Raw genomic sequence first — 27,534 nt, 5'->3', positions numbered from 1 at the left:
ACACTGACACTCTTTCTTGAAAATGGGAAATAAATGGAAAAAATGCATTTATGAGAAAAGACAGATGTCCTGAGAGGGAGGGAGAGAGACGGAAAGAGAGGGAACATCTCCACAGAGAACTATGGCGATAGTTCTCGTTTAAAATAAGGAGACAGTCATACCGAATGGAATAAGTTCTAAAATAATGAGATCATCAACATTACCGTATGTCCTAAAAATACAACCAGACTTTCCGCAATAATAACTTTAAAAAAAGTGGAATCCAAATGCAATTTCAAAGTATTAAACTGTAACTTATTACCTATACATCTTACAGAAAACCCCATCCGATTTGCTTCAGTGCAATATGGTCAAAGAGAAATGAGGATCTGTGTAGAGCCTGTCATCCCTTCCCCCCCCCCCATAAAAGTTTAGTTCATTGTGTTCACAGTTCCAAGAGCATCTAAGTGCTGAACTTGGAAGAAACGGACCTGACATTCTTTTACAATGATCCACATTTTCTGTGACCACTGAACCAAATTGAATGGGGCTTTCTGCAAATGTAGGTAAGAAGTTATACTTTCATTCCATTAGATAGCTTTCAGATTGTTTAATCATCTTTAAAGTTATCAAGCGGAAATCCTATTGTATTGTTTGTTTATTTGTTTGTTTGTTTGTTTTTTTTTGGGGGGGGGGGCATACTGTATGATTGAAGGAGAGCAAAATGTATCTGTAAGTTATTCACATCTTTATAGTAAGTGTATGATGTCGACACATTCAATACACTATCTAGTAGAAGAAGGAATAATTTAGAGAATTCCTCTGACATCATGTCTGATCAAAATTGATATCATTGTCGTTCGTGAAACATCCAAAATGTTAGGTCAGGTATGCTGCCCATCTTTGCCTAAGGGTGACTGAGATGTATTGACGAAAAAGCTTGAGAAAGGTACCATGTGCAGATTCTGTCATTTTTGTCTGTCATTTTCCGGTTTTCACCAGCTGACAATTTGCATTGTACTTTGTAATTATTGTACGTTGATAGATAAGGCTCAAGGTCTAGATTGTTAATGGTGTTGCTGGTGTACCGTGACAAAAATCATTTCCCCAAGTTTAAGTTTCTTGTAAGAAACTGACTCTACACATGAAATAAATATGACGAAACTTTTGTACAGTTTATTCCATAAAATGTAATGCAGAAATTGTCTTCAAAATATCCGTGGATTGTGCTGGTAATGATAACAGGATGAAACGCTAAAGTGAAAATAAAATAATGATAATAATTGTGAAATTTGATATGTGTTTTTTATGTCGCGATAAAAAGACCATGTATAATTTGAGTCGAGAGGTGGCGGCATCACAATGGTCAAAGGTTAGTGTAGTATCGTAGAATGAATAGGATTTTCACGATCCATTCACCATGTCTACGTCCGTATCTGCACTGTGTGTACGCTACAGTACATAACTGCGTACACAAACGTACCCCGTTTGTCGCACTGCTACCATCTCTCCGAAATCTCGAGACCTGTCGAAACAATACGGCACACCGAACAGAGCCAGAGAAGAGTCAAATATCGCTTGAATTTGTTCTGATTTCATCGTGCTTATCTACGTTTCATCGCCACTATGGATGAAGAATACGATGTTATCATTTTAGGAACCGGTCTGAAGGTACTTTTACCCTAACGATCTAATTTTAACAGGTTGTAACGTGACAACTACCTGAGATGGGCGGATATTCAATGCTGATCCAAATGGCCGTGTCGATGCAATGTGACTATCTGCCTAATGAATGAATGCGCTTCTGCAAGTACTGTAGTGTTTTACTTTATAATTAGTATTGTGCCAACGGCAACATGTAACGTTGCAGCTGTGTGTTTTACGTATGTTTGGTGTTATTTCTGAGCGGAATCACTGGTCAGATACTTACTGCTCTTGTGCGAAAATATAATGAAATGTATCCAGACTCTTCTGGTTGGAGTTCAGAGAGTGGTATTTCAGTTCATAAGCAAAATGAAATAGAAAAAGAACAAAGTTAAATTTACATTGTCACTGCTCTGCATTGTGAATGAATAAAAAGACAACCTTCAATTCTTTTAAGTAAATGCCAAGAGAGACCATCTTAGGGATTTAAATTAGACCTCTAACTTGACTTTTTCGGCTTTTTTACGCTTCTACTTAAGTCGGGTAGTAGTCCCGAGATCCATGGAGCTCAGGAAATTAGATCCTAATGTTAGATGTATTGTGTATCTTTGTAAATCCGCTCTTGAGGCATTCTCATGAGGCACCTTCCCCCTCATGAGCACCTCTTGGGTCCTCCAGGGGCCCCCTCCCTGCAGTGCTCAGCTCATGAGGCCTCCTCTTCACTTCTTATCCATCTCACATCTGATATGGTCGCAAGTTTGTACTGTGATTTTTTGTGACACACACATGTCCACTCTCCAAGATGAGAAGAAGAAAAAATCAATTTGTTTTGACGAAATTCAAGTTTTAATCAACTGATGTGCACTGACCCACTGAATCACGGATGCTAGCGGGTTCGTTCAATGCACAGCTGCCACACCTGTCCGCCTGATCCGACTCGAAATTTTCGGTGCTTTTTTCTGCGGCTTGATCCGCAGAAGGGGGGCAGTTTCCCCCTCCCCCATGAAAATATAGGGGGGGGGGGCAAACATTTTGCCCCCCCCCATAATTCTTGATATGAGAAGATTTTTTTGCTTTTTTGATAGAAAACTACTAATATTTCACCCAAAGTGTCCACCAGATTGATGAATTTCAATTCTAAAAATGCAAAATCTCTCTACCATGAGAAGGGAATACCCCCTCCCACACCTTCTGCCATTTGATTCTTTTTCCATAGACTTGAGACACTTTAAGATTGGCAGATTTATAAATGTTTCAATCCCCATCATAGTTAAAGTGTGTACCAGATATGTCACTTCACTTCAAAAAAAAAAAAAAAGCAAAAGTTCCGTTGGATGTACGGGAGGGGGGATAATCATCTCCTTTCAGTTAACCCTTTCCCTGCTTGGTTTCCCTTGATACTATTAGTACACTAAGGCCTGAATTCACGAAGGTGTCGTGGTGCAATTGAAACCATGGTTTAAACCATGGACAATTTGTATGGAGCGCCAAGTGTCGCATGGCCTGTTTCGTTATGAAATCAGTCATTTTGTTGGCGAAATGTTCATTTCGTTTTTGTCGACGAAATGACTGATTTCGTAACAAAATAAGCCATGTGACACTTGGTGCTCCATGCAAATTGTCCATGGTTTAAACCATGGTTTTAATGGTACCATCTTTGTGAATTCGGGCTTAAAAGTCTTGGGGGATTGACAGCTTCACAAATTCCATAAAAAATGTGTTTACGAGATATTTTCATTTGAATTCTTAAAATGCTATTTAAAGCTCCCTCGTATGCAGGGGCATCAATCCTGGAGGACAATGGGGCAAACGTGATTTTGTTCCCCAATAATTCCCCAAATAGGAACAACTTTCTTGCCTTGTTGATAGAAAACTCCAAATGTTTTACCCATTGTGCAACGTATTGTTGAATTTCAATTCTGAAAATGCAAAATCTCTGTCATGTGGGAGGGTGATACACCCTCCCCTGTTAAGCCCCCTTCCATACACTTAGCACACTGGGGGATTGACAAATTTCAGAATATTTCATCAAAAAGTTTGCATGAAATATGTCACTTCAATTCAGATATATTCAAAAGTTCCCTCATACATGTACTCTGATTTACCTTTCTCCCGCTCGGTTCCTATCCACAGAATTAGATTTGGCACATTTGGGAACTGACAGATTTTCTGAATATCTCACACAAGTGGGCATCGGATCGTTCTATTTAAATTCTTGAAAATGTAAAAGCTCCGTGTGTGTGTGTGGGGGGGGGGGGGGGGGCTACCCATTCCCACACCCTCCCCTGTCAACTTCCATGTATCTCTATAGGCCAACACAGTGATGTCGCACATGCGGAACAAGAGCTGAGATGCTGCGAGTTAGTCAATTAGTATAAATCTGTTAATATCTCTTTTTCCTACTTTTTTTGATAGGAAAAAAAGACAAAAATTTTGCCCCAAAGTTTGCACCAGAACGCTGAATTTCAGGTCTGAAACTGCAAAATCTCCCTGGTGTCTGAGGGGGGTATAACGGATGGGGGATACCCCCTCTCACACCCTCTCCCCGCTTAGTCGCTCCACTCCCTCGCACAGATATTCCAACTCCAAATTTTGGCGAACCCCCAATCATGAAAACAGATCGATGCCGCTGCATACTGGTATTTTGTATGCCATGTTTCACTTGGCTACTGAATGGCAATGGATGCTGCAGAGAAAGTCTTTCAGCAGTCTTGCAAGACGCAGAGCAAGATGAGCTGCAGAAGTTTTTGTTGCTGTGTGTGTTTAATTAAACCATGGCTAATTTTCAGTACCATACATTAAGCACATGTAAACTTCCTGTTACAATTAGTACCCAATACTAAATTAAATACAAACTAATGTCTTCTTAGGGTAATGTTAAAATACTCTATCAAGTATGCACCAGATCGCACAATTTCACATCCCAAAACAAAAAAAATCTCCATAGTCTCGGAGGGGGAACAACCCCCTCCCAGACCCTATCTGCTCACTCGTTCGGTCACTTCGCTCCCTTGCACGTTGCATCAGAGTCAAAATGCGTCCCCTTGAAAAAAGCTGACAACTTTTCTGTAGTTGTTGCTGTCGTCATCGTAGTAGTAGTAATAATAGTAATAATAATGATGATAATGAAACAGGTCTGATTTATTTGATATTCCCATAAAGAGCAATGTGTTTCATATTCTTTTTTTACTTTTATCGCTACTATGATTTTCATCATCATCACTGTCCTCATCAAAGTCGTCATTCATATACTTATCATTGTAATGAGTTTTATTGTTATTATGTATGTGACCGTCGACAACGGTTTCAGGCAAAAGTCAGGAATTTTGAAAATTCATTTTTTCACTGAATCACATTGCCCATTTCATAAGCTTTGCATTGTTATAAAACACTTGTATTCTTCGGCACCATAAGTGGGCATAGAAAGAGAAATGAAATGCACTTTTTAAGTTGTTAGCCTGACAAAATTGAGAGAAAACAGGCTTTGAAGATTTACCTCTTTCTCAAAGACAATGTCCGAGCGGCGATGCGAGGGGAGAATCACCCTTCCGTACGATGGTGCCAATCGATGTTAAGCTCCGCCTCTAGCAACCACATCGCCTTCTGATTGGCTCACTGAGAGAGTCAAATTTCCCGGGCACCTTCCTCGGAGCTCAGCGTATGGAGCCGAAAAACAATGTGTTTCGCTCGGGTTTGTTTTACAGTACGTTTTTCAAGATGGCGAATACGATAATTGCACGTATGGTGGACATGTACGTGTGTATGGTGCACGCATTACGTAATGGCATCCACGCACCATGACAGTATACATGTAACAGGAGCGGTGGCGAATCCACACATTTACAAATCGCATTTTCATGGTGGTTGATTTGTCTTTATCATTGGCGACCCTTTTGAAGGCAGAAAATTGCTAGTGCTGGGCAAGGGTCACGCTTCCTGTTTGTTTTGCTTTTACAAGACATGCATATGTTGCTTTATTCGGTGGTGCTAATTAAATTAAAACAAATAAACAAACAAACATGACTTGTTAGTTTGGTGTGATCTTGACGTGTAGTATTTGAATATAATTAGTCACATGTGACCGCTCCTTTCCTCCCATCTACCTTCCATTGAGTCAGTCTGCCAACATAATTTTTACTACTTGTACAAGTAGACAAATTTGAGAATATCTAGTTTTCTTTTCACACGATAATGTCATGCTACATGATTTTTGTTTCACTTCCGTTGTCGAACATTGCGGTAGAATAGTTTGGATAGAAAGCCAAACGAAGAGCACGCACTCCAGAGCGAGCGTATGTAAACCACTATAGCAAGAACAATGGAGCATGTAGTCGTGCACGCGTGGACAAAGCATTCCCCAAACGCTGTAACTGGTGTCTCCGAAAGCTGAATTATGTAAATGTATGCAACGCACCAGCCAATCACATGCGAGACCCTGCGCCGTAGCAACACTGTGGATATTGGCGCGGCGTTCGAAAGAAGCTTGAAACTGACGAGTGCGATCCAACATAGGTTGCTTAAAATTCCATTTTCGATAGGAAAAACTTAGTATTATGCTATGAAATTTAGTGTGGATGTAGAAAACATATCAAAGATTCGATTTCTGCAAAAAACCTAAATCCACAAAAATAATGGTCAAAATCTTTGTACCTCGCCTAGGAGGGAATTTGCTCTTGCGACTTTTGTCTGAAACCGTTGTCGCGGGTCACATATTTTGTTGGTTACTTCTATTTAGGAATGCGTCCTGAGCGGCGTTCTCTCGGTGTCCAAGAGGAAGGTGTTGCACATGGATCGAGAGAAGTACTACGGAGGTGCCAGCGCTTCAATGACTCCCCTATCAGAAGTGAGTATCCTTTCCAGGTACTGTAAAACCAGAAGTGTTTGTGTGCATTTTAATTTCGCAAATTTCGTGAGAGCCAAGATTAGCAAAAGCGAAATGCAGGCAGAAGTTCTTGTCTACACTAAATGCATTGAATGGCAGTGGCAATTCGCAAAATTTTCATGCACCAAAAAAGGCCATCAGCTCCAATTCATAACAATTTTCATGCCGCGAATATATCTTGCTTTACAGTACATGGGTTGTATGTCAAGATGTTTTAACCCTTTCAGCCCCGCCACCTCAGAATACCATTTGCTATGCACACAAGCAGTTTGCTGATGGCCATAAGAGAGTTAAATGTATATTTGCACCCTGAGAAATTAATGGAGGGTTAATTTGAAGCAAGAGAGAAGTGGAAAGTTGAGGGAAATGTAGTAGATATCGAAAGGTTTTGGCATGTGACATCTTTATGAGGGTCACATGACTTTGAAGTCTGTGATGTCATAATCATCTATTTTATGCAAATGGCTGAAAATTTCCTGTTTCTGGTGAAGGACTCCAATTTTTCATAACTCTGCTGCAGTGTTGTGTAGTACCGGTATTGCATTTGATCGCTATTCATCTTCCAGAGCAGAGAAAATTGTTTGACATTTTGTCAGTCTATGAAAAACAGATCATATTTTGGACGTATTGCATGCACAGATCTCTAATGTGAATTGAAAGCCAGCAATGTCAAGACAGCTGATGCTAGAGCTGTCTTTTAGGAATGTCTTTTTAATCTAAATTGTTGTAGTTCTATTTTTGGATTACCTAAAGGTTATTACCAGATCGTACATGTAGATCAACACCCAAGTTAGATGGCCTATTGTGTTAGACGGAGCACCCTTTTGCCATCAATCCATTCATGGCCACTGTAAATCATGTACACAAGAAGCATTGTATGAACAATACATGTAATGTCAAGACAAGCACCTTGCACACCCTAGTAAGTCAGGTGATTTACAACTTTCCGATGAACAGCACAGTTTTTCATTCTTGTCACTAGTTAGAGAGGGAGTATATGTCTTTATGTAGTACTGTAAAACATGATATATTTGCGGCATGGAATTTTCGCGAATTGGAGCTGACAGCTTTTTTCGTGGCATTTAATTTTCACAAACTGCCACAGGCATTCAATGCATAGAGTGTAGACAAGTACTTTTCGCATGCATTTTAATTTCAATGCACGCGAACATTTCTCGTTTTACAGTACCATGCCTGTTAACGGGCTATCTCACAGAAATCCTTATTGTTACATAGTAATGTTTTTCAACTCTTTGAATGTCTTTTGGGTGTGTATCAAAGAATATTGTTAGACATAATTTTGTTCCACAGTGCTCATTGGATTTTGAAAATAATTTACAAAGGCCCAAAGCAGTGATATAGTTGCTTGAATAGATCATTGCTTATGGTCAGTATCTTTACATCTGATCTTTAGCTGCAACAATTAGCAAATGTTCTGTTACAATGTATGTGAAAAAACCAAGTGTAACTATTTGTACATGAATGCACAAATAATGAAGCTTCCTTTAGCAAAATGAGACTGATAATTGGATGATTGTTTGATTATATGATATTTGTCACAGACTTCTGTCAGATCCTTCAGTTGTAGTCTTCGATTTGATCAGATTCATTTCCGTACTTTGGCTGCAGGTCACATGTAACAGTGGGGTCCTGCATGACCTTTAACATTTCTTGTCAATTTCGAGTAAATATTGTTCCCCTCTCTTTCAACACAATGAATGCTTTGCTGATGAAACACAATTTGAAGGAAACAATCTTTAGAGAAATTTTGTGCTTCCTTCCAGATTGCACTAATCTTTGAATGTTGGATAGTATAGATGGAGCAAATATGAAAAAAGTGCTACAAATATTTCAGCAAAAATGTACGAGTGTATGAATGGATAGTGGGGTTAGTTAGTTAAAGCGGGGTTCCCACTATCGTGCGATCCATTGCGAACGCCACGATTGGACATTCGTAACTAATCGTGGAAAATTTGTTGAACTCGTCTGAAATTTCACTTTTGGATACGAGGTTATGCGAGTCAATACGTGTTGGTACGCTTGGACGCGATATGGTCACGATTGGTCTATTTCAAGCGATACGATCTGTCACGATCTGGTCTGCCGTTCAAATACGATCCGACAGGATTGTCCTGATTGAGTTCACGATTGGTACCGATCTAACATGACCATTACGATCAGGATCCCCGATCTGGTACGTGCAGCAACGTACTGATACGTTCCAATACGAATACCGCGAACCACTACGGGCTGCTGAGATATGATACGATATTTTTTACGATCGGGATCAGAAGCGACCCCCATTTGAGGCGCGATTGGACCCGAATGGGAATATTATAGTCCGGCTGACGATGGATTTCATTGTTTCCCTTAAATTATGCAGAGTGATTAGGCCTATTAATTTTATCCACAACCATTGATGATGGCAAGGCTTGACAGGTTGACGATGATGACAACGTAACCTTTGCAGTATTGCTAATGACGATTATGTTATCAGAGAGAAATCAGCACCCAGGCCAGACATAACCTCAGATATTCCCTCGTCTAATATTAAACGTAAAGAAATTAATAGATTATTAAATCGACATGCTCACCCTCCCCCCTCACAAAAAAAAAAATGAAATAACGAACCCAAATACATAAGATCAGATGATTGCCCCTCTTCCCCAGAAAAAAAAAAACCAGCAATACAAAATGATCTTTCTCTCCAATACATGAAGGAAATAATTATATGATGAAATGGAAGCTAAGAAAGAGGATTTGATCATTTTGAATGTTATGTAACATAGTATTATGTGTTATATACGCTCGATATACGAAAGTTGGCCGAATGGATAGTATTGCTCATGTGTTCGATTTCATATTCGCAGAGTGTATGTATCATATGCCTTTTTATTTCAAAATGTCGTTATCTCATGGGTTATTAAAAGTTTGGTTTATTCGGCTTGATTTAGTGTTTTACTTAACAATGTTTAACATAACTGATACACACACATAACAGAAAAGTGACTCCCTAATCAAAATGATGTCACTTTTTAACAAAAAAGGAGGTTTTACGCAAAATTATTTCGCAGGGGTATATTGCTACACTTATTGAATAACTAACTGTGAAAAATAATAAGAGTGATCTTCATTGTCATAATCATACGGGTGATCTCACATCCACGACAATGGTCACTTTTACATTTGCAGTAATAACGAGATTTGAAAATAACCATTTTCCTCTAAAATCATGCTCTACCAAACATGCAAAAAAAGACACTGAAAAGTGTCAAAATAGATGTAATGGGGTCAAACGATGGCTGATGAAACAACTCCTAATTACTATGTACAATACACAAACAGCAGGATACTGCACCCCCCCCCCCCCAAAAAAAAATACTCTGTAATATACTTTTAAAAATTAACCATTTGCCTTTGATATGTACCCATTCAAGCACGATTCATCAAATTATTCTCACCTTTGTACTGACGTTAGTCAATACGTGCAGACATACAATTGCCATTTTATTTTTGCTCATTTTTTGTTTTCGTTAAAAAAGTTATCCCATATCCTGTTTTGTGTGTCTGTATAATGGTAATAGCAACTCATTAATGAAAACATCATTAACATAATGTTTGAAAACATCTAAAAATCTACAATTTTCATTTTATGAAATCATTAAAAAAAAATGATTTTGATAATGTACCTTAAAAATTACGACAATTAAACCCCACACCGTCATACTATTTACCGTTTGCAAATAATAATCTAAAGATGCAGGCTACCACCTATCAAAATACAAAATACATCAATATATGAGTAAAATAAGGGCAAATGGGCAAAAAATAATAATAATAATAAGCGGAAGTGAAGTGAAAAAGTTGATCCCGATCAACACGATCAAGAAGCACGATTAGAAGAGATTTGCTGCGTTTGGATACGATCCTAGACGATCTGATGCGATGATCACGATCAAAAACTAATCGTGTTAATCGTAGAAAATTTTTGAACCGTCCAAAATTTTTCTACGATTAACGCGATTGCCACGATTGACCTTAAGATCTGATACAATCTGATAAGACCATCACGCTTGCTGCACGATTAAGACCACGATTTCAATCGTGGCGCCAATCGTGATAGTGGGAACCCCGCTTAATCTGTCAAATGGTAATATCAGGATACAGTATCATAATCCGTTGTTGGTCTTGTGTACACTGTATGTATGTGTCTAATAGTTCGTTTTTGAAAAAAGAAAACAAAACGTGCCTATTTATTCATTTTATTGTCAAATGAGTGCGCATTATGCTTTGTAGCCTTCCTGTGTCTTCTGGTGGACTTCCAGAGCTATGCAAGGGTTCCACACATTTTGAGCTTGAAATTGTGGTCTGTGCATGTTGCGTTTGCAGTTGTTTTCAAAGTTCAAGGACGGTGGGGAAGCAGACGAAAAAATCTACGGCAGGGGTCGGGACTGGAATGTGGATCTGTGCCCCAAGTTTCTGATGGCCTCAGGTAATTATTGTCTACCAGGTGTCTTCTGTACCTCTTCATGCTGACTAATTTGAAAAAGCTTCTCAACAAAACGTGCCATGAAGCAGATACACTATAAATTTACAACAATTCCGTGTGCCACGAAAAGATAAAGTGGGAAAACAAACTGTAGAGGCAGGCGTTGAAAACAAGCAAACCATTAGAAAAAAATATGTGAGACTACATGTAGGTATTCACAGTCGTAACCATCGCCCCCCCCCCCCCCTTTATGGGAAGATTATAACATTTTGTAATCAATTTTCATGCTGTTTTGTAGCAACTCTTTGTAGTTTTTTAGTTTGGAGAGTGTATCACATAGATAAATTGTTTGTTGACATAAGTGGAATAGTTGGAATCGAATTAAAGAATTGAGCCTACTCATATTTAATAGGCCCTGCAGAAGCATGATCTCACTGTCATCCATCACAATTCATATCTGCAATCAATATGGAAGCTCATACTATACATTGTATCTGATTTAGGATATTGTAAACTAGTGGTAATGCACTACACTCGCCAAACTGTAATTACCTGAAGTTCTGTTATTTTGAAATGCCCTATATACCTGCCACTGCTCTCAAGATGAATGACATCAAAAGTGAAACTGTGAGATGTTGACATTCAGGCAAAGTGTGTAAATGACGTATGAAGATCAGGTATGCCTTGCATTCTTGTGTCAGTGCTAATAAGCCGTTAATAGATCTCTGTACTGATGCCTGTTTGGGGCAGTCTGACTGCAAATACATGCAAGTGCTGAGACTTAAGTGGAAAGTTTGCCACAGGTAGTTCATGTGTGAAATGTCTCAGCCATCTCGGGATCACTTTCTTTGCCACACTGTAGAAGCGCGAGTATGTGTAATGTGTGCCGTAATTGCAAAATGACAATTCCAGAGGTGAGGAAAGTCACACAAGTGATAGCAAAGCAAAAATGTGGTGTAGCTACAGAATCCATCGTGCAGGGGCATTCTCACACACCTGTACAAAAGCTGCACAAAGTTGCACATTATGCATCTAAGATTGATTCTGTGATACGCATCCCTCATTTTTAATACAGCAGCCTTCTCATGTTACATGTATCTGCAACAATGAGTGGTCCGCAATTACAGCCTCTTTAATCAAGTGTGAATCAAGTGCTTTGGATATGGATCTATAGTGAAGTGAAGGACTATAGATACTGTATGTCTCATTCAGTTCTACTGTGGTATACTTGTACATGTAGTGGAGAAGTATGTACAGATCTGTACTTTGCACAAACTTTATTAGGACGCAGAGTATAAAGCAGTGTAGTGTAGAATATAACAATGTACCAACAAAACTGCGAAGTGCACTTTCAAGGGCAATGTGTATCCTATGAAAGAGAGAAGGTTTATGTTGACCAAAACTCTCGCAGAAACATGCCAACTACTTTAGAGTTAAGTTGACAGCCTTTGGCTGCTTCACACAGTGAAGTACTGTATATGCAATATATTTCATAATTCTTTTCTTTTCACAAATTTTGTGAGTTTACTGATATTTGCGAAACTACAATAACCTACTACCCCTCCCCCCCAAAAAAGAATACAAAAAACAAATTCAGCGAGATGTAACACTTATGTATACTGTATGCTTTCTCCAAGGTGAGAAATCACTAAATTTTACTTCATACAAAGGATGGTGCATATTTCTTATTGCAGTAGCTGTGGTTCTCGATTTTGAATTCAAGGACTCGCAAAATATTCTTACTAATCCTATATGGCAAAATACTATACTTACAAAATAGATGTATGTGGTGCATACAGTACTGTCAGTGAGATGAAATTATACATACCTTTATATGTAGGTAGCTACCATGTGTAAGGTCTTGAGCACATGCTTTCCTTTTGGGGGAATTATAATGTTTGATTCATGGATGCCTATGCGGACAAGTTTTATTTTGCTGCTATGTCACTTTTCATCCCTCAGGTCAACTGGTCAAACTCCTGATTCATTCTGGGGTCACCCGCTACCTGGAATTCAAGTCCGTGGCTGGCAGCTATGTGTACAAGAAGGGAGGGAAGATACACAAGGTGCCCGCTTCGGAGAAGGAGGCCCTCGCCACTTGTGAGTATACTGTTTCCATACATCTCCATTTTGAGTAATGCGTTTTCTCTCTCACTGTCCTTGTAGTAGACTGATTTTGATAATAGGGAGCTTTAGATTTTAGACGTGCGGACGTTCAAAGGGAAAAAAACATGGTCTGAGCGTGCGCTGTAGCTTGACGTGCGCTACTGCGCAAGCTCAGAGCATGTTTTTTCCCTTTGAACGTCCGCGCATCTAAAATCTAAAGCTCCCTAATAAGTGGTCATCAATTATCCAAGCCATGTGAGCATTGAGTCACAAGTTTGTCTGTGAGAACCATCAATGCTGTCAGTGATAGTCTCCAGATTGTCCTGAGTTTTGTTGTTGTTGTTGTTGTTGCTAATCCTCTTATGGTCACTCTGTTGACAGTGTTACGCAGTGAAGATGCCACAGCACTTCAGAACTCAAGTTTTACAGAAATACTGGAGGACACATTGCACCAACATTTATTATTAGTTTGTGTTAGTCTGAATTCAAAATTTAAAGACATTGTGTAAATTCACTCAAAAGTAGGTATACAGGAGTTCAGTCGGGGAAAAAAAGGAGAAAAATTATAGTTCACTCTAGTCTCTACACTTCCTGTGCAATATAGTTTCAGAAAGGTTTTTTTTTCTGTTTTGGGTCTGTAGGTTAGATTAAGCAATTAGTTTATGGGTTGTCCCACTGTCCAATTGTCCACCTACCTGGTAATCATAGCAACTTTAGGAGTCCCCAACTCAATTTTCATCATAATTGTGTGCATGACATGTTACTGATGTGATTTTATGACCAATGTAGATAGAGAGGAGAGAGAGTCCAAAGGTCACTTACGATGACCCTTACTGTCTGATCCATATCTTGAATGCCTCCACATGTCTCACTGAATCTCATGATGTGTATGACTGAGCAGATATGCCCCAATTGAAGGATTTATTTTTGTTTTGTTGAAGAGGAAGACCAAAGTTTGAATGTACCGTTAATTTCTCATTGCGATAGATAATGTTGATTTTCATAAAATTCAACCAATCTTGAAATGTCTGTTAATTAACAGGTTAACATTGAGTGTCTAAATTTCTTGCTAGAAATATCACAAGTACTTCTTCATGCACACATGTAGTTTTTAACATACAATACCATTACACATCAAGTACAACTGGGAAAGAAAAAGTGAATGGCTGGTATCCAGATGATACTCTAAAAGTGGATATTTTCGCATGACTTATTTTTTGCGCTCGACCCAATGAGAGTTTCATGTATTTTTAATTCCGCGGAAGCAAGACAGTAAAGTACAGGAACCTATGGCAAGCAAAAATATTCCCATGCTTTTATTTTCGCACTAGTTTCTGGTTGCATGAAATGCGTGAAAATTTCAACACCGCAAAAATTTCCACTTATACAGTAGCTCTTGTGTGACTTCAATATGTAGCAAAACCTGGGATGTTATATATCTCAGGAACTCCTGACAATTTTGGATTCTCAACACTTTACCTGTGACCACAAAGCTCTCTGTTATCCAGCATTGATGTCAAACTGTGTTGGTTCAATGTTCATATCATTATTTGTAGTTTCATCTAAATTCAGCATTTTACGGCTTTCTTTCAGAAGTGAAAAGTGGCATTCCTTTGTGTTAAAAATTAGTTTTGTGTGAGCAGCAAGCAATTGCTTGTGCTTGCTAGCAAAAGCTTCTGCTCGCAAGCAATTGCTTGTTTTTATGCATACGGATTCGAGTAAAAGGCTAGCACAAGCAATTGCTAGCGTTTATGCATCTGGCCCAATACTTCACGTTTTTGTTTTGTTTTGTTTTGTTTTGTTTTGCTTTTTTTTGCTTTTTAGCAAAACTGTTCATCAATCTCTCTGACTTTCTCAACTGCAGCACTCATGGGCATATTTGAAAAGAGACGCTTCAAAAGCTTCCTCAGCTTCATGAATAACTTTGAGGAAGGGAACCCAAAGACCTGGAGTGGCATAGATCCCAACAAGACTACCATGACGGAGGTCTTTGCCAAGTATAATCTGGATAGTAACACACAAGACTTCGCTGGCCACGCAATAGCACTCTATAGGGATGACGAGTAAGCAGCCTAATTTGCCATGCACTGAGAGCCCCTAGTTAAAGTTGTGGATTCCGAGGTGACAGGAATAGCACTATTTTCTGAGGGGCGCAGCCCTGAAGAATATAGTGCAATAATAAATCCATAATTTTACCAGAGGCTCGATATAGTGCATGATATGATTGTTTTATATCCTCGAACACATCTTTTGGAAATAATTACAAGATGTTTTTACCTACATGAATATTCCTCTAGCTCTGTTGTTTGTTGTTTGTCATTTGGTTGCATGTTTGACGATCATGCAGTGTTGTACTGCATGCATGCAGTGGACATATTTATACACATGTTGACCCTCAGGCCGATATTAATTGCATTTTACACATGCTATCGATGATTATAGAATGGGTAGCGAAAATCCTGCGAGCTCATTGGTCGAGAGCTGTGTGTTGATTTTTATTGGCCGCACGTTGCCTCACACTGGTAAACATGTTATCGCGCACTTCGTCTTGTGGGTTGAGGTGTACTGGCATATCAGCAATCATCAGTGTGCTGGCGGCACAATTATTTAACGTACAAAAATGTTTAGTTAAGTACAAAATGGTTCAGAGGAGCAGATTTGGCTCAACTTTGGGGTTGTAGACACAATCCTGGGGTGCCTGATTTGAACCCATAGGCAGCAGTGGTAGTGTCTTTACTTCAGTCAGTGCATATAATCCTTATTGGGAAGTTCCTCAGAGGAAATACCTGTAGTTTTGTGGGTGCATGCTTACCATCATTTCATTTCTTCTGCAGTTGCCCTGCAAATGAACCATTTTTCAAATTCAAACTCATTTGGAACAAGCTCTATACAGAAGCAAATAAAGTAAACACACCACAATGTGACATAGAAATGCCAACTGTAATTTTTTTTTTCACCAGAAATACTGCAGATTTCATGGAAACTATTGTTTTCCCCAAATTGTATTACCACACATGTCCATCACATGAAAGGTAAAAATACTATTTTTCTTATAGAGATATGCTTTTTTTTAGCCCTCAGAATACTACAATGTCATTCAAAAGGTCAACATTCCTGCTTTCTCCATCAAAAGTGTAGACTCACCAATGAAATAGTTATTTAGGCAAAGTCGAACAAATTTGCTTCCTGCAAAAGTTAGTTGATAACTCAACATCAACTTTCCTAAAAAAGAAAAAAAGAAAAAAGAAAAAAAAAAGGTACAGATGTCGCATACACGTATCCTCTTGTCATCAGTCCTTCTATGATCGCTACTGTGTAGTTTTGCTTAATAATAGCAGTTGTCGACCCCCCCCCCCCCCCCCCCGATCAAAGGGTTAGAATCCCTCATTTGGTTTTATTCTACTACTTTCATCTGTTTTATGTAATGCATTCCTTGACTCGCAGAGATGACCAGAAAGTTGATAGTAAAGGTTCCCACTTTGTATAGTATTAGATGTAATATTTACATTTTAAATGCTGTACCCTTCATATTTATGATCATGCTATATTTGATTTTCAGTTTGTCGGTTTACGTTACTGTCTTGGAAATATGCATATTCATGACAAAATTATTCATTATGTGGACGTTGCAATGGTGGTGTTCTACTACACTTTTTTTCTTGCTCACTTGTCAGATACTTGAAGCAACCATGCTTGGACTTCATCAAGCGGTGCCGTCTCTACTTCGAATCCCTGAGCACCTATGGAACTTCTCCCTACCTGTACCCACTCTACGGTCTCGGAGAACTCCCCCAGGGATTTGCCAGGTGAGTCTCCCTTGCCTGGGTTGGTTACAAAAATACTCTCTCCCTCCCCCCCCCCCCCCCCAAAAAAAAAAAGACAAATCAAACAAAACAAAAATGACAACATCAAATTCAAAAACAACCTTTTAAAGTGCAATACAATTCCATTGACTGCAGTAATTAGATTACTGTAAAAAGTGGAAATTTTTGCAGTGTGAAAATTTTTGTGTGACCAGAAACTAACGTCTAAATAGAAGCAAGCAAATAATTTTGCTTGTCATATGTTCCACTGATTACTGTCTTCATTCTGCGGAAATAAAAGCACACAAACTTCATTTTTAGCATCCTGCCAAGCTCAAAAAACTTCCTACATCAACTAGGGATTCTTCCCCCACCCCCTCCAAACTCTTGATCTTTTGCCAGTGTGACCGCGAGAAACTCAAACTTCGCAATTTCACGTGAGCAGTCAACCACCTGCTTGCGGGCAGTGTCTCTGAAGCATGAGGCCATTGTCATGTACAGGTGTGCATTGTTACGTCACAATCACTAGCCATCGGAAGTCGTGCTCTTTCTTCTTCTTTTTTTTTGCACATGTGCACTGATGACCCAAACTTCTCGATCCAGAGATGGAGAAGTTTGGCTGCCAGTTTGACCGCACGACAAAAGATCGAGAAGACCTCGCGATCTTTAACTTCTCGATCTTTTGCCAGTCTGACCGCTCCTCCTGTCTCTCTTAATTTCAATCTGATTATATTCAACTGTCTGCCTTCAACATGACCATCTGTCTCTTCAGTTATGAAGACAGGCATCAAAGCCAATCAATTGGATTTTTCTGTCACTAGTTCTCCCTCACCTCAGCCTGGGCCCCATTTCATAAAACTTGTTATCAGTGACAACTGCCACATATCTATGACAAATTTGCTCTCAGCCAATCAGATGCAAGGATTTCAGTAGCTTGTCACAACTATGACAACTTGTCATGATAACAAGTTTTATGAAACGGGGCCCTGATCATATTTCTTCCCCTGCTAGAGTGTGGTAAACACTGCCACAGTGGGATTCAGCACAGACCTGTAAACTGCTGTTTCTCTCATGACGCTTAAAATGATCTCAGTCAAGTGCTCTGCTATGTTTTCACCTTTCCTCTGCAAGCTTCATTTTCTCCATTCCTCCCTGGGTATTACACAGCTCTCTAATGTGCCGATGTTTTGATTGATTACTTCATTATCTGCAAAGAAAATTCTGCGTGCATTGGATGTTACAACAAATATACAAAGAGTACATTACTAGTACACCCAAAGACATATTACAAAGTGCATCTGATACTGAAACATATTAATATACAATATCAAATACTTCATAACAGGTTGTCGGCTATATACGGCGGCACCTACATGCTGGACAAGCCCATCGAGAAGATCGAGTACGACGAGAATGGTGCTGTGTGCGGCGTCACGTCGCAAGGGGAGACGGCCCGCTGCAAGATGGTGATTGCCGACCCCTCCTACTTCCCCGACAAGGTGAGGAAGGATGGTCAGGTGGTGCGGGCCATCTGCCTCCTGAAGCAGCCCATCCCCAATGTGAACAACGCCACCTCCTGCCAGATCATCATCCCCCAGAACCAGATTGGACGCAAGTCAGGTGAGGGGGCAGTCACATCAGAGCCCCGTTGCATAAAAACTATAGTAACTCTACAAGGAATGGTAACTCTGCAATCAATGGTAGCCACCATGGCAACACTGTTCCGCAGCCAATTAAAGCCAAGAAAAATCACTAATGATCTCCATGCAGTGTAGAGTTACCATAGATTGAAAAGATACCATAGTTTTATGCAATGGAGCCCCGCAGGGGCCCGTTGAATAAAAGTTACTATTATGGTAACTTTGCCATCCAATGGTAACTTCCATGGAATTCTTAATCGTGATTGGCTGTTGAGTATTGTTGCCATGGTAGTTACCATTGGATGGCAAAGTTACCATAATTGTAACTTTTATGCAACGGGCCCCTGGTGTTTGAGCCAGGGTGTGATGCACATGAATCCACAGTAAGCTCTTCTGAGACAAATTCTCTTTGGATGCTTTGTATTTGGTACGTAATGTCTGACATGACACTTTTGAGTTTACAGAGTACTCATTCGAAACAAACAAACTTCCCTGTGAGCTCACATACATAGTTTAGAATTAAATAGTTTAGAAAGAAAAATGAAAAAAGAAAGAAAAAGAGAATGAATAGTTTAGAAAGAAAAAAAGAAAGAATAGTGCATTCCAGTCCCCGAGATGACAACAGTTTGTATATTCCCAACAACAAAAAGTCACCTGTTATATTATACATATATGTGTTACCGTAGTCAAAGTTCTTTGAGAATGTAGATCTTCAATTTGAATTTTCTGTGGTAGCCATTTTTGCATCATCACTACCAAGCCTACAGCATGCACAGCACATCTTTTTGTGCATTGTGCATGCATTGCCCACCCAATTCTTTAAGCACTGCTTTCCATAATCACATTTCTATAACTGCTGCAAAGTAGCAGCTGCTCAGTTTTTGAGCACTGTATGGTATGCACAAACAGACTCCATTGATTGCCCAAGAGATCATTCTATGATCATTTATCTTTTGCTATTTGTTTACATGGAAATGTTACCCCATGGAAGAACATCCCAGCATGTACTGGCCTTGGGAAACCCTTTCAAATCATGTTCTTTCATGTAATCATGTTTATCTAGTCCGTACCTGTTATGTGACCAACCCACATTATACCGGGTGTCCCAAAAAAAGCGGAACGGTGGATTTTCAGTACCTTGCGTTCTAAAAGTGATATGTTTTATAACATCATTAGACAGAGCATCTTCCGCAGAAGACAATGGTACCAAAATCATTAAATTTGGTTCAGAGCTGTTTATTCTACGCCAAATTCTGTAAATGCAGTCATTTTCAAATTTCGCTGGATTTTTGCGACGTATGAGCGAAGGATTTGGGTACGACACGCGTTCCATATACGGTGTATTGTGTAAGCCCGTTGGTCCATGTCAACAAAAGATACAGCTTTCACATTGGGCGCGGGCCAGGAAAAAACAGTGTGTGTGTGTGTGTGTGTGTGCGTGCCCAATGTGAAAGCTGTATCTGTTGTTGACACGGATCAACGGGCTTACACAATACACCGTATGGAACGCGTGTCGCACCCAAATCCTTCGCTCATTTGAATTCGAAATTTGAAAATGACTGCATTTACAGAATTGGCTGTGGAATAAAAAGTTCTGCACCAAATTTAATGATTTTGGTATCATTGTCTTCTGCGGAAGATGCTCTTTCTTATAATGTCAAAAAATATATCACTTTTAGAACGCAAGGTACTGAAAATCCACCGTTCCAATTTGTCTATTGCAATTTCTCTACTGCAATTTGATCATGTTTATCCAGATGCTGACTGGTATTAGAACAACCCATTAGATATTGCGCGAACATTTACTGAATACTCGTGCGAGACAATTTATTCTTCTGATCCTCATATTTCAGAAATATGTTGAACATAATACCTGTAAAACTACAGCATTCTCATTCAGACCGTATCCGGGCAATTATCCCAAGAGGCCAATTACCCCCCGGCTAAATACTGGTTAGTGGTAATATTAGAGTAAAGATTAGGGTTAGGGTTAGGTTTAGGGTTAGGAGTTTGGGTTAGGGTTCAGATTAGGTTCAGGATTAGGATTAGGGCCAGGGGAAAGGTCCAGGGAAATTGCCCAGGGGGTAATTGCCCTAGACCCATTCAGACAAATTATCTTTTGACTTCTATATTTTAGAATGATATGCATCATGACAAAAGAATTTTGATTGATTGATTGATTGATTGATTGATTGATTGATTGATTGATTGATTGATTGATTGATTGATTGATTGATTGATTGATTGATTGATTGATTGATTGATTGATTGATTGATTGATTGATTGATTGATCGATCGATCGATCGATCGATCGATCGATCGATCGATCGATCGGTCGATTGATTGATTGATTGATTGATTGATTTTATTTCTGAATTTCTTTTTCATACATAAATGAAATACAAGGTCAATTGAACAAACTAATTGAGCACTGTATGATTTGAGTCTGACAGTTAAAACAAATAAATGATTAATTCAAATATCCAACCTTATTTTTCTGACACAATACAAAATGAAAATACACAAATAATTTTATGCATACATTTATACAAACATAAGTTGCAGTATATCTATTGTTCAAAGACAAATTAGGCAACTCTTGATGTACAGAAATTCAGGAGACCATCATCATAACCAAACGCTTGACAAGGACAAGGGCCTCAGAAATGATTGTCTAAACAATACGACATTGTAAGAATATAATATACAAGTCACCACTCACTGAGTGGCAATAAAGAGAAAGGAAGGGAAGTATCAGTATACTCTGAGATATGTACTGCATACACCAAATATTTCGCAAGGTTTTTATTTTCCCGACATGAATATGACGTGCAGGCATACATTTCTCTGTTCAGTACTGGACTCCACAATCGCAAATTTAACCAGTCGCGAAATTGTCATGAAGTCCGATTCGTGAAAAATTAGACTCGCTAAATATATGGAGTATACAGTAGTTGTTCATTCATTAGTTCTAATTTGGTTTTAGACTGGACATATGTCCACCCTGAGTGCTAATTGAAATTTTCCGTTTCACAAGTGCATGCATTCTCTACTAACTCTTTATGTGCCATGGTGGAAACCCCCTGTGTGCCACATCATTCTGAGACACCAACGTAATCATGCTTTGAGAAAAAATTCTGTTTTTCAAATCTGTGTAACTTTTATAAATTTCTGTTGAATTAGACATGCAGTGAGCAAAGTCGTAGAGGAAATGCCAAGCTTTGCTTTGATGTAAATTGTATGACAAATCTATATATGATTATTTTTCTTTCAAATGCCCAGTAGCTACATTACTGTAAAGGCATGACTTTTGCACACAAATCGGTGATAGAAACTTAAAATTTACTCGCGAATCCAGTAGGGAACACCGCTTTCTAGTCAATCACAACTTAAAGTTCAGTGGTATGTGAGAAGTTCGGAATCGCGAGAAACGCTTTCATTGTACTATGGCATTGGGCGATTTATCGATCGGGTTTGAGCGTTAAAGCAGAATATGCAAAGTTGACGCGCCGTCGATTGAGTCGGCCTCGCGAACGTGGCACATAAAGAGTTAAAAGAAGTTTCTCCTGAGGTGATCTTGAAGTTCTGTGCTTGACAAAGATCTGCACGGGAGTTCAACGACCTTCAGTTTGTATTGCACACTTAATATCCAAATGCTGCCACTTGATTCTTTATCCAATAGAGCTAGTACACACACACACACAAAAGCAAACGTAGAGAGAAATGATGTTGCGGTGTAGTCCCAACACTTTAACCTATATGTTGTCCACACATTCTGCATTCCTTTGCAGACATCTATGTCCTCTGTGTGTCATACACCCACAATGTTGCTGCCAAGGACTGGTACATCGCCCTCGTTGCCACCACGGTTGAGACAAGTAACCCTGAGGAGGAGCTCAAGCCCGGCCTGGAACTCCTTGGTCCCATCCACAAGAAATTTGTGGAGGTTTCTGATATCATGGTACCCACAGATGACGGGAGCACTAGCAAGGTAGCCTGAATCAGCTTTTGTACAAGTTTCTTTCCAATACTGTAAAAGCTGTTATATTTGCATGTAGATATTTTCACAAATGGGGAGGTTACAGACATTTTCGTGAGATATTACTTTTGCGATTTGACGCCAAGGCTATTGTAAGTGCACCATTTTTAATGCCTGTTTGTTCGCTCCGCTACTTTACAGTAGGCCCTAAATGCACTTACTATACGACTGAATGCACAAAGATAACAGCACATACCATAGGATGTGGCGGTATTTTTGGGTGTTGTCAATTCGCGGCCCAAAAGTGATTCACAAAATTCACAAAAATTAAACCCTCGCAAAAATAACAGCTTTTACAGTACTGCATTCACACAGTGTCCAGCCCTATGGAGCAGACCTCACTAGTGTAACAGACATAGCTCATGGGAGAAGGAATGTTGTGGGTTCACATATTTCTATCAGAGATTCAGCAGCACTGACACCAGGGCCCCATTTCTTGAAGTGTTGCTATGATAGCAACTCTTGCTGGAATGGCAAGTGTCTTGGTAATGACAAAAATCCAGCTTGCTGATTGGCTGTTGCTATGGGAAGCTGCTAATCTAGCAAGAATTGCCATTCTGAGATCTTTTATCAAATGGGACCCTGGTGTAGTGCTTTGGTCCTATCATAGCATTTGTATAACTTTGTTCGCACGACTGGCATTCAACCTGTCTGTAGTGTACGGAATATGTAAGGGTTGCAACTTACTATTGTTGAATTAATGAGTCATTAGTAGCAGTGCTTGCTTTGTCGTGAGAGGTATGGTAGAGACAGGGAAGTTAGCTTGCAAACAAAGATTTTGAATATGTTGGAGTAGTCAGGAAATAATACTTTTGAATTTCAAAAATATGAATGTAGTTTTTGCCTGAAGTTTGCTCATATTACTGGAACTGCCCCCACTCTCCTTGTGCAAACTAAAAATGAAGGCAGTTCCTCACTTTTGTGTTTAATCTAGGAGCCGGTATATCGTGTGAATGTGGAGCAAGTATTGTAAGGTTTGAAGTGGGTACCCTTACATGCTCTGCAAAGGTTTTAGGTTTGAGAAAGACTGCGTTGAGGAAACCGTATTATCGTTGGTGCCTGCCAAATTATTCTGTCATTGTGGACTTGCCGAATGTTGAACATCGGTGCAAGGATGCACAAAGTTCTAAGGCGTGCCCATTTCTAAAAATGGTTTCGTTTTGTTATTTTTGCTTGTTTTATCCCTCTGGCAGGTTTTCATCACCAAATCTTATGATCCCACGACCCACTTTGAGACGACGTGCGACGATATCCTGGAGCTCTACAAGCGGGCGACTGGAGAAGAGTTTGACTTCAGTCAGGTGCAGCAGGACTTGGCGGCTGCCCAGCAGGAGCAATAAGCTTGCCCCCCCCTCCCCACCCCCTCTTTCTCTGCTTTCCACCCTTATCCCTATCCCATAGTCTCCCCCTCCCAAATCCAATCCATCTCCCTGGACCCCTGTTAAATTCATAGCTTCAGGACCCTTGTGGTCATCTTCAGGTTTACATGTATCAAATGTGAAGTGTATATAATCTTTGTTATAGTATATTTAGTCATGACTATTAGGGTTCCTCCTAATCCGATACAGATCCTAATGGACCGATAACACCGCCGCCTGCTTCTAGACTGTACCTCCCCAAAAGTGTGACTTTTTTTTTAACCTTAACTTTTGGATCTGTGTAGTGAAAGATCAACTGAATCTTCTTTTGCAAGTCTGTAGACAGTAGAATTGAAGAATATCTTAACATTTTGCAACTACATTCTCTCTGGTCCTTATGTAATGCTTACATGTCTCTTAATTTCATTTCTATGTAACATGTACTCTATCTTTGTCCTATTAGAATGTAGCATAGTCATATTTCTACTAATAAGGTAATGTGAGGCTTTAAGATCACCCTGGTACTGCAATTAGTAAAGTATATTTAGCTCTGTTTGTTACATTCTGATCATGTTCATTTTCTGACCTTATCATGCGACAAAACAAGTCTTGCATCATATTTGAAGTGCAAATGAGATCACTTGTGGCAAGTGTAATGCAATTCCTGCCACTCAAGAACTCAAGATTTCCAAGAGAGTGGCATACTGCAAGTATCGTAATCTTGAAAGATTTCATCTCTTTTGTATCCTTTGCAGAATCCTTTGTAGACAATCATTTTTTTATTTTTTTCATAAGACCACAGTGTACACAGAAGATGCAATGTGAGGGGAGGAATCATTATTTCCTTTGTTTCATGACATTTTTACACATGCCGAGTTTGCTTAATTTGAAACACAATTACAAACACGATTGCAATTAAGATTTAAATCGTCGTCCATTCACATGACGAGAGGAAGGCTTCATGGATTCTGTGGTTTTCAATGTCAGAGCAAGGAGGGGAGGTTTGGCTTCTTGCCAAGTTCCAATCAGTCACTCTTGAGCCATCTTTCTGCAGGAGTGATTGGAAAGTCATCATAATCTCCGCCTCCCAAAACCGATTGGAGTTAAGTTTTGTTCACACGCTTGTGTCGTTGCTTAATTCTGGCGAAACGTGAATGAAAAACGCCTCTTTACTGTCATTTGAAACACGATCGTAATTAAGTTTCAATCACCCTCCGCGATTCTAGTTTGCAGTCACACCACAAGTTTGCATAATTTTTGAAACATGATTCTGGTTTGCTTAATTACAATCATGTTTCAAGTTAAGCAATCTTGGTATGTGTGAATGCCCTGATAGTCACGGAAAGGAAGAAACATTACACTTCAGATATATTCTCTTTTTAAACCGAAGAGTGCTCAGTGACTTTGGCAAGAAGAAAGAAAAGTGTGGGATTATATATAGAGTTTGGGTGAAGAATTCTCAACCAAATTCTGCAGGTACATGTCATGTGGAGTGTTTACCTTTTGCAATTTGGTCAAGAAGCAAAGTTGAAATATCTTGATCTGAGACTACGAGATCACATATTGTGTATTTCCCTGTTGGTTATGGTTTCAACACAAAGTAGATTTGTGGTGGTGTTTCTGAGTAGTCTTGGGAAGGTAGTAATTGAAAACTTAAAGAGAAGAAGTTCAGATAAAACCTTGGAAATCTAGTGCGTTTTTGCCACTTAATGTTTGCCATATCACGTACTGTTCATTGGTCTTCAGAGTTTTGTCACATATCACAGTGTCAGCCATTCTGTAGATGAAATCCTTGGGTGAATCATCCTTGTTAGAAAGTGGACTCTGCATAGAGCCTGCTCTAACTAAATGGTGGTAGTTGGGAAGTGGACAGCAAGCGATGACCAGTACAGCCTTTGCAGATTGAAAGAATGTATGAGTCTGTCCACAGTCTCACACCAATGATTTTAATGCCCTGGTAGCCTGGGGAATCATTGGTGGTCTGATTGAATTTGTTGCCCACTGGGGGCATTCAAAAACCACAGATAGCATTTGTCAGCCATGTGTCTGCAAATATAGTCATCGAAGTGTAAGCTTATCGGTAACGGTGGACTCCAATCCAAATTGTTCACCTGTGTGAGTGCTTACCTAGAGATCAGTGATAAAGCTGTCCCCAATTTGTTACAGGGATTTTTAGATATATCCACACTAGCCATCATTCCAACTCCATGGTGTCCCCGTACTAATGGGTAGAAGTATCACACTGGATGGATCGGCTTGTTAGTGAATCGACTGATAGCGTGTAACTCGAGTTCATCTGGCAGTCATTTAGCGCTTCAAAGTTTAGAAGCTAGGACAGCAGAATGCTTGAATGTATGTTTTCTTTGGACTTCGAAGATAATTGATTTGTGGATGTCACTGGCATTTCTGTTATGTTTGACTGTGGTCAGTCAATCGTGTATGCGTTAATGGTAGATAATATGCCATAGTATATTAATTTTTTTTTTTTTTTTTTTTTTTTTGGGGGGGGGGGGGTGGGACCTGAGAGCGAAATAAGAGAGTACATGCAATAGTTAGAAAAGTATTTGTACATAGGGGTAACTATAAATGTTTAGACTTTCCCTGCAAGTTTAACAGAGATTTATTGTGAAGTGTGCAGAGTTAGCAATGGACGAGTTAAGAAAAAGTGGCTGCTTGGAATTCGTTGTGTATACCGACCAGGAGAGAAAAAACATACTGGGTGAAAGCTTTGCCAGGTGGCTCAATCAAGTTGTGAGTTACACCTGCCTGTAATTTTGTGGCAAATACCAAATATCCAAAATGATGAAAAAATATGTATTTCTTTTTACTCTTATGTGAATTTTAGGACAGTGGCCCTAATTCTTACTTAGGCCCTATTGAAAAGTGATGCAAACGTTTGATTAAAAGAAAAAAGAAAGAGTGGAGTCTATATCGAAGTCTTTGAGATATTATCATGAGTAAAGTATGAATTATTACAAATGCATGGACTTGAATGTGGTTTTAACCGTAGAATGATCCCACCATCAACATGAATCTTTGTTTGGCACAGATGTGTAGCAATAATCAGACTGTTGTAACATTCTACATGGGATCACTTAAAAAATTGTACTGTACAAACAACTGTACTATTATTCAACAATGTTGGCACTGTATATAACCTGCTGAGATTTGGGTGATACCATTCTCCACAAGGGGTTTCTTGGTATATAAAGGTGTGAATTGCAAGGAAATCTGAAATGAAGGAGGAACATGTCTTGTCAGTGGTAAAGAAAGACACAAAACTACTTTTACCTGCATGAACACCATTACCATGTTTCTCTAAGCAGAAAGTTAGAGTTGTGATGAGAGTTCATACCACTTTCGGATAGAATAGACTTGATTTCAGGTAGGTAGCATCAAAAGTGTACAGTGTCTTTTTTTTTTTGGGGGGGGGGGGGGGGTTCTCTGCATTTTTTTTTTTTAAAGCCAGGTGTGATTCTGGTTGTCCACTCTTGCAATGGAATAGATCTACCTAATGATAATTGAGGACAGAAAAACTAAAGATTGTAGTAATTGTGAGAGTGTGTTTTGGATAGAATTGTGAGTAGCATGTC

At 39.3% G+C, this 27,534-nt stretch overlaps 1 protein-coding gene across 1 annotated transcript; it reads left to right on the top strand.

Annotated features, from left to right (window-relative positions):
* Positions 1-1,481: 1,481 nt before the first annotated feature.
* On the top strand, positions 1,482-25,684 carry LOC139742337 (rab GDP dissociation inhibitor beta-like). Its single transcript, XM_071652914.1, has 9 exons — positions 1,482-1,650; positions 6,359-6,466; positions 10,895-10,997; positions 12,957-13,094; positions 14,965-15,163; positions 16,775-16,906; positions 18,249-18,523; positions 22,336-22,535; positions 23,777-25,684. The coding sequence occupies exons 1-9, from the start codon at positions 1,606-1,608 to the stop codon at positions 23,921-23,923; spliced, it is 1,347 nt and encodes a 448-aa protein (XP_071509015.1). The 5' UTR covers positions 1,482-1,605; the 3' UTR covers positions 23,924-25,684.
* Positions 25,685-27,534: the final 1,850 nt, after the last annotated feature.

Source organism: Diadema antillarum, unplaced genomic scaffold (genome assembly GCF_040938485.1).
Source record: "Diadema antillarum isolate AM-2024a unplaced genomic scaffold, OU_Dant_1.0 seq00000998_RagTag, whole genome shotgun sequence".
NCBI lineage: Eukaryota > Metazoa > Echinodermata > Echinoidea > Diadematoida > Diadematidae > Diadema > Diadema antillarum.
This window is presented reverse-complemented; position numbering and strand designations above follow the sequence as displayed.

What these genes read in the sequence shown, in the direction of transcription:
- LOC139742337 (XM_071652914.1), top strand. Translation starts at nt 1,606, where the DNA reads ATGGATGAAGAATACGATGTTATCATTTTAGGAACCGGTCTGAAG. An exon ending in TTTTAGGAACCGGTCTGAAG is followed by an intron (nt 1,651 to 6,358) that starts GTACTTTTACCC and finishes ACTTCTATTTAG; the next exon opens with GAATGCGTCCTGAGCGGCGT. An exon ending in GCACTCTATAGGGATGACGA is followed by an intron (nt 15,164 to 16,774) that starts GTAAGCAGCCTA and finishes CTCACTTGTCAG; the next exon opens with ATACTTGAAGCAACCATGCT.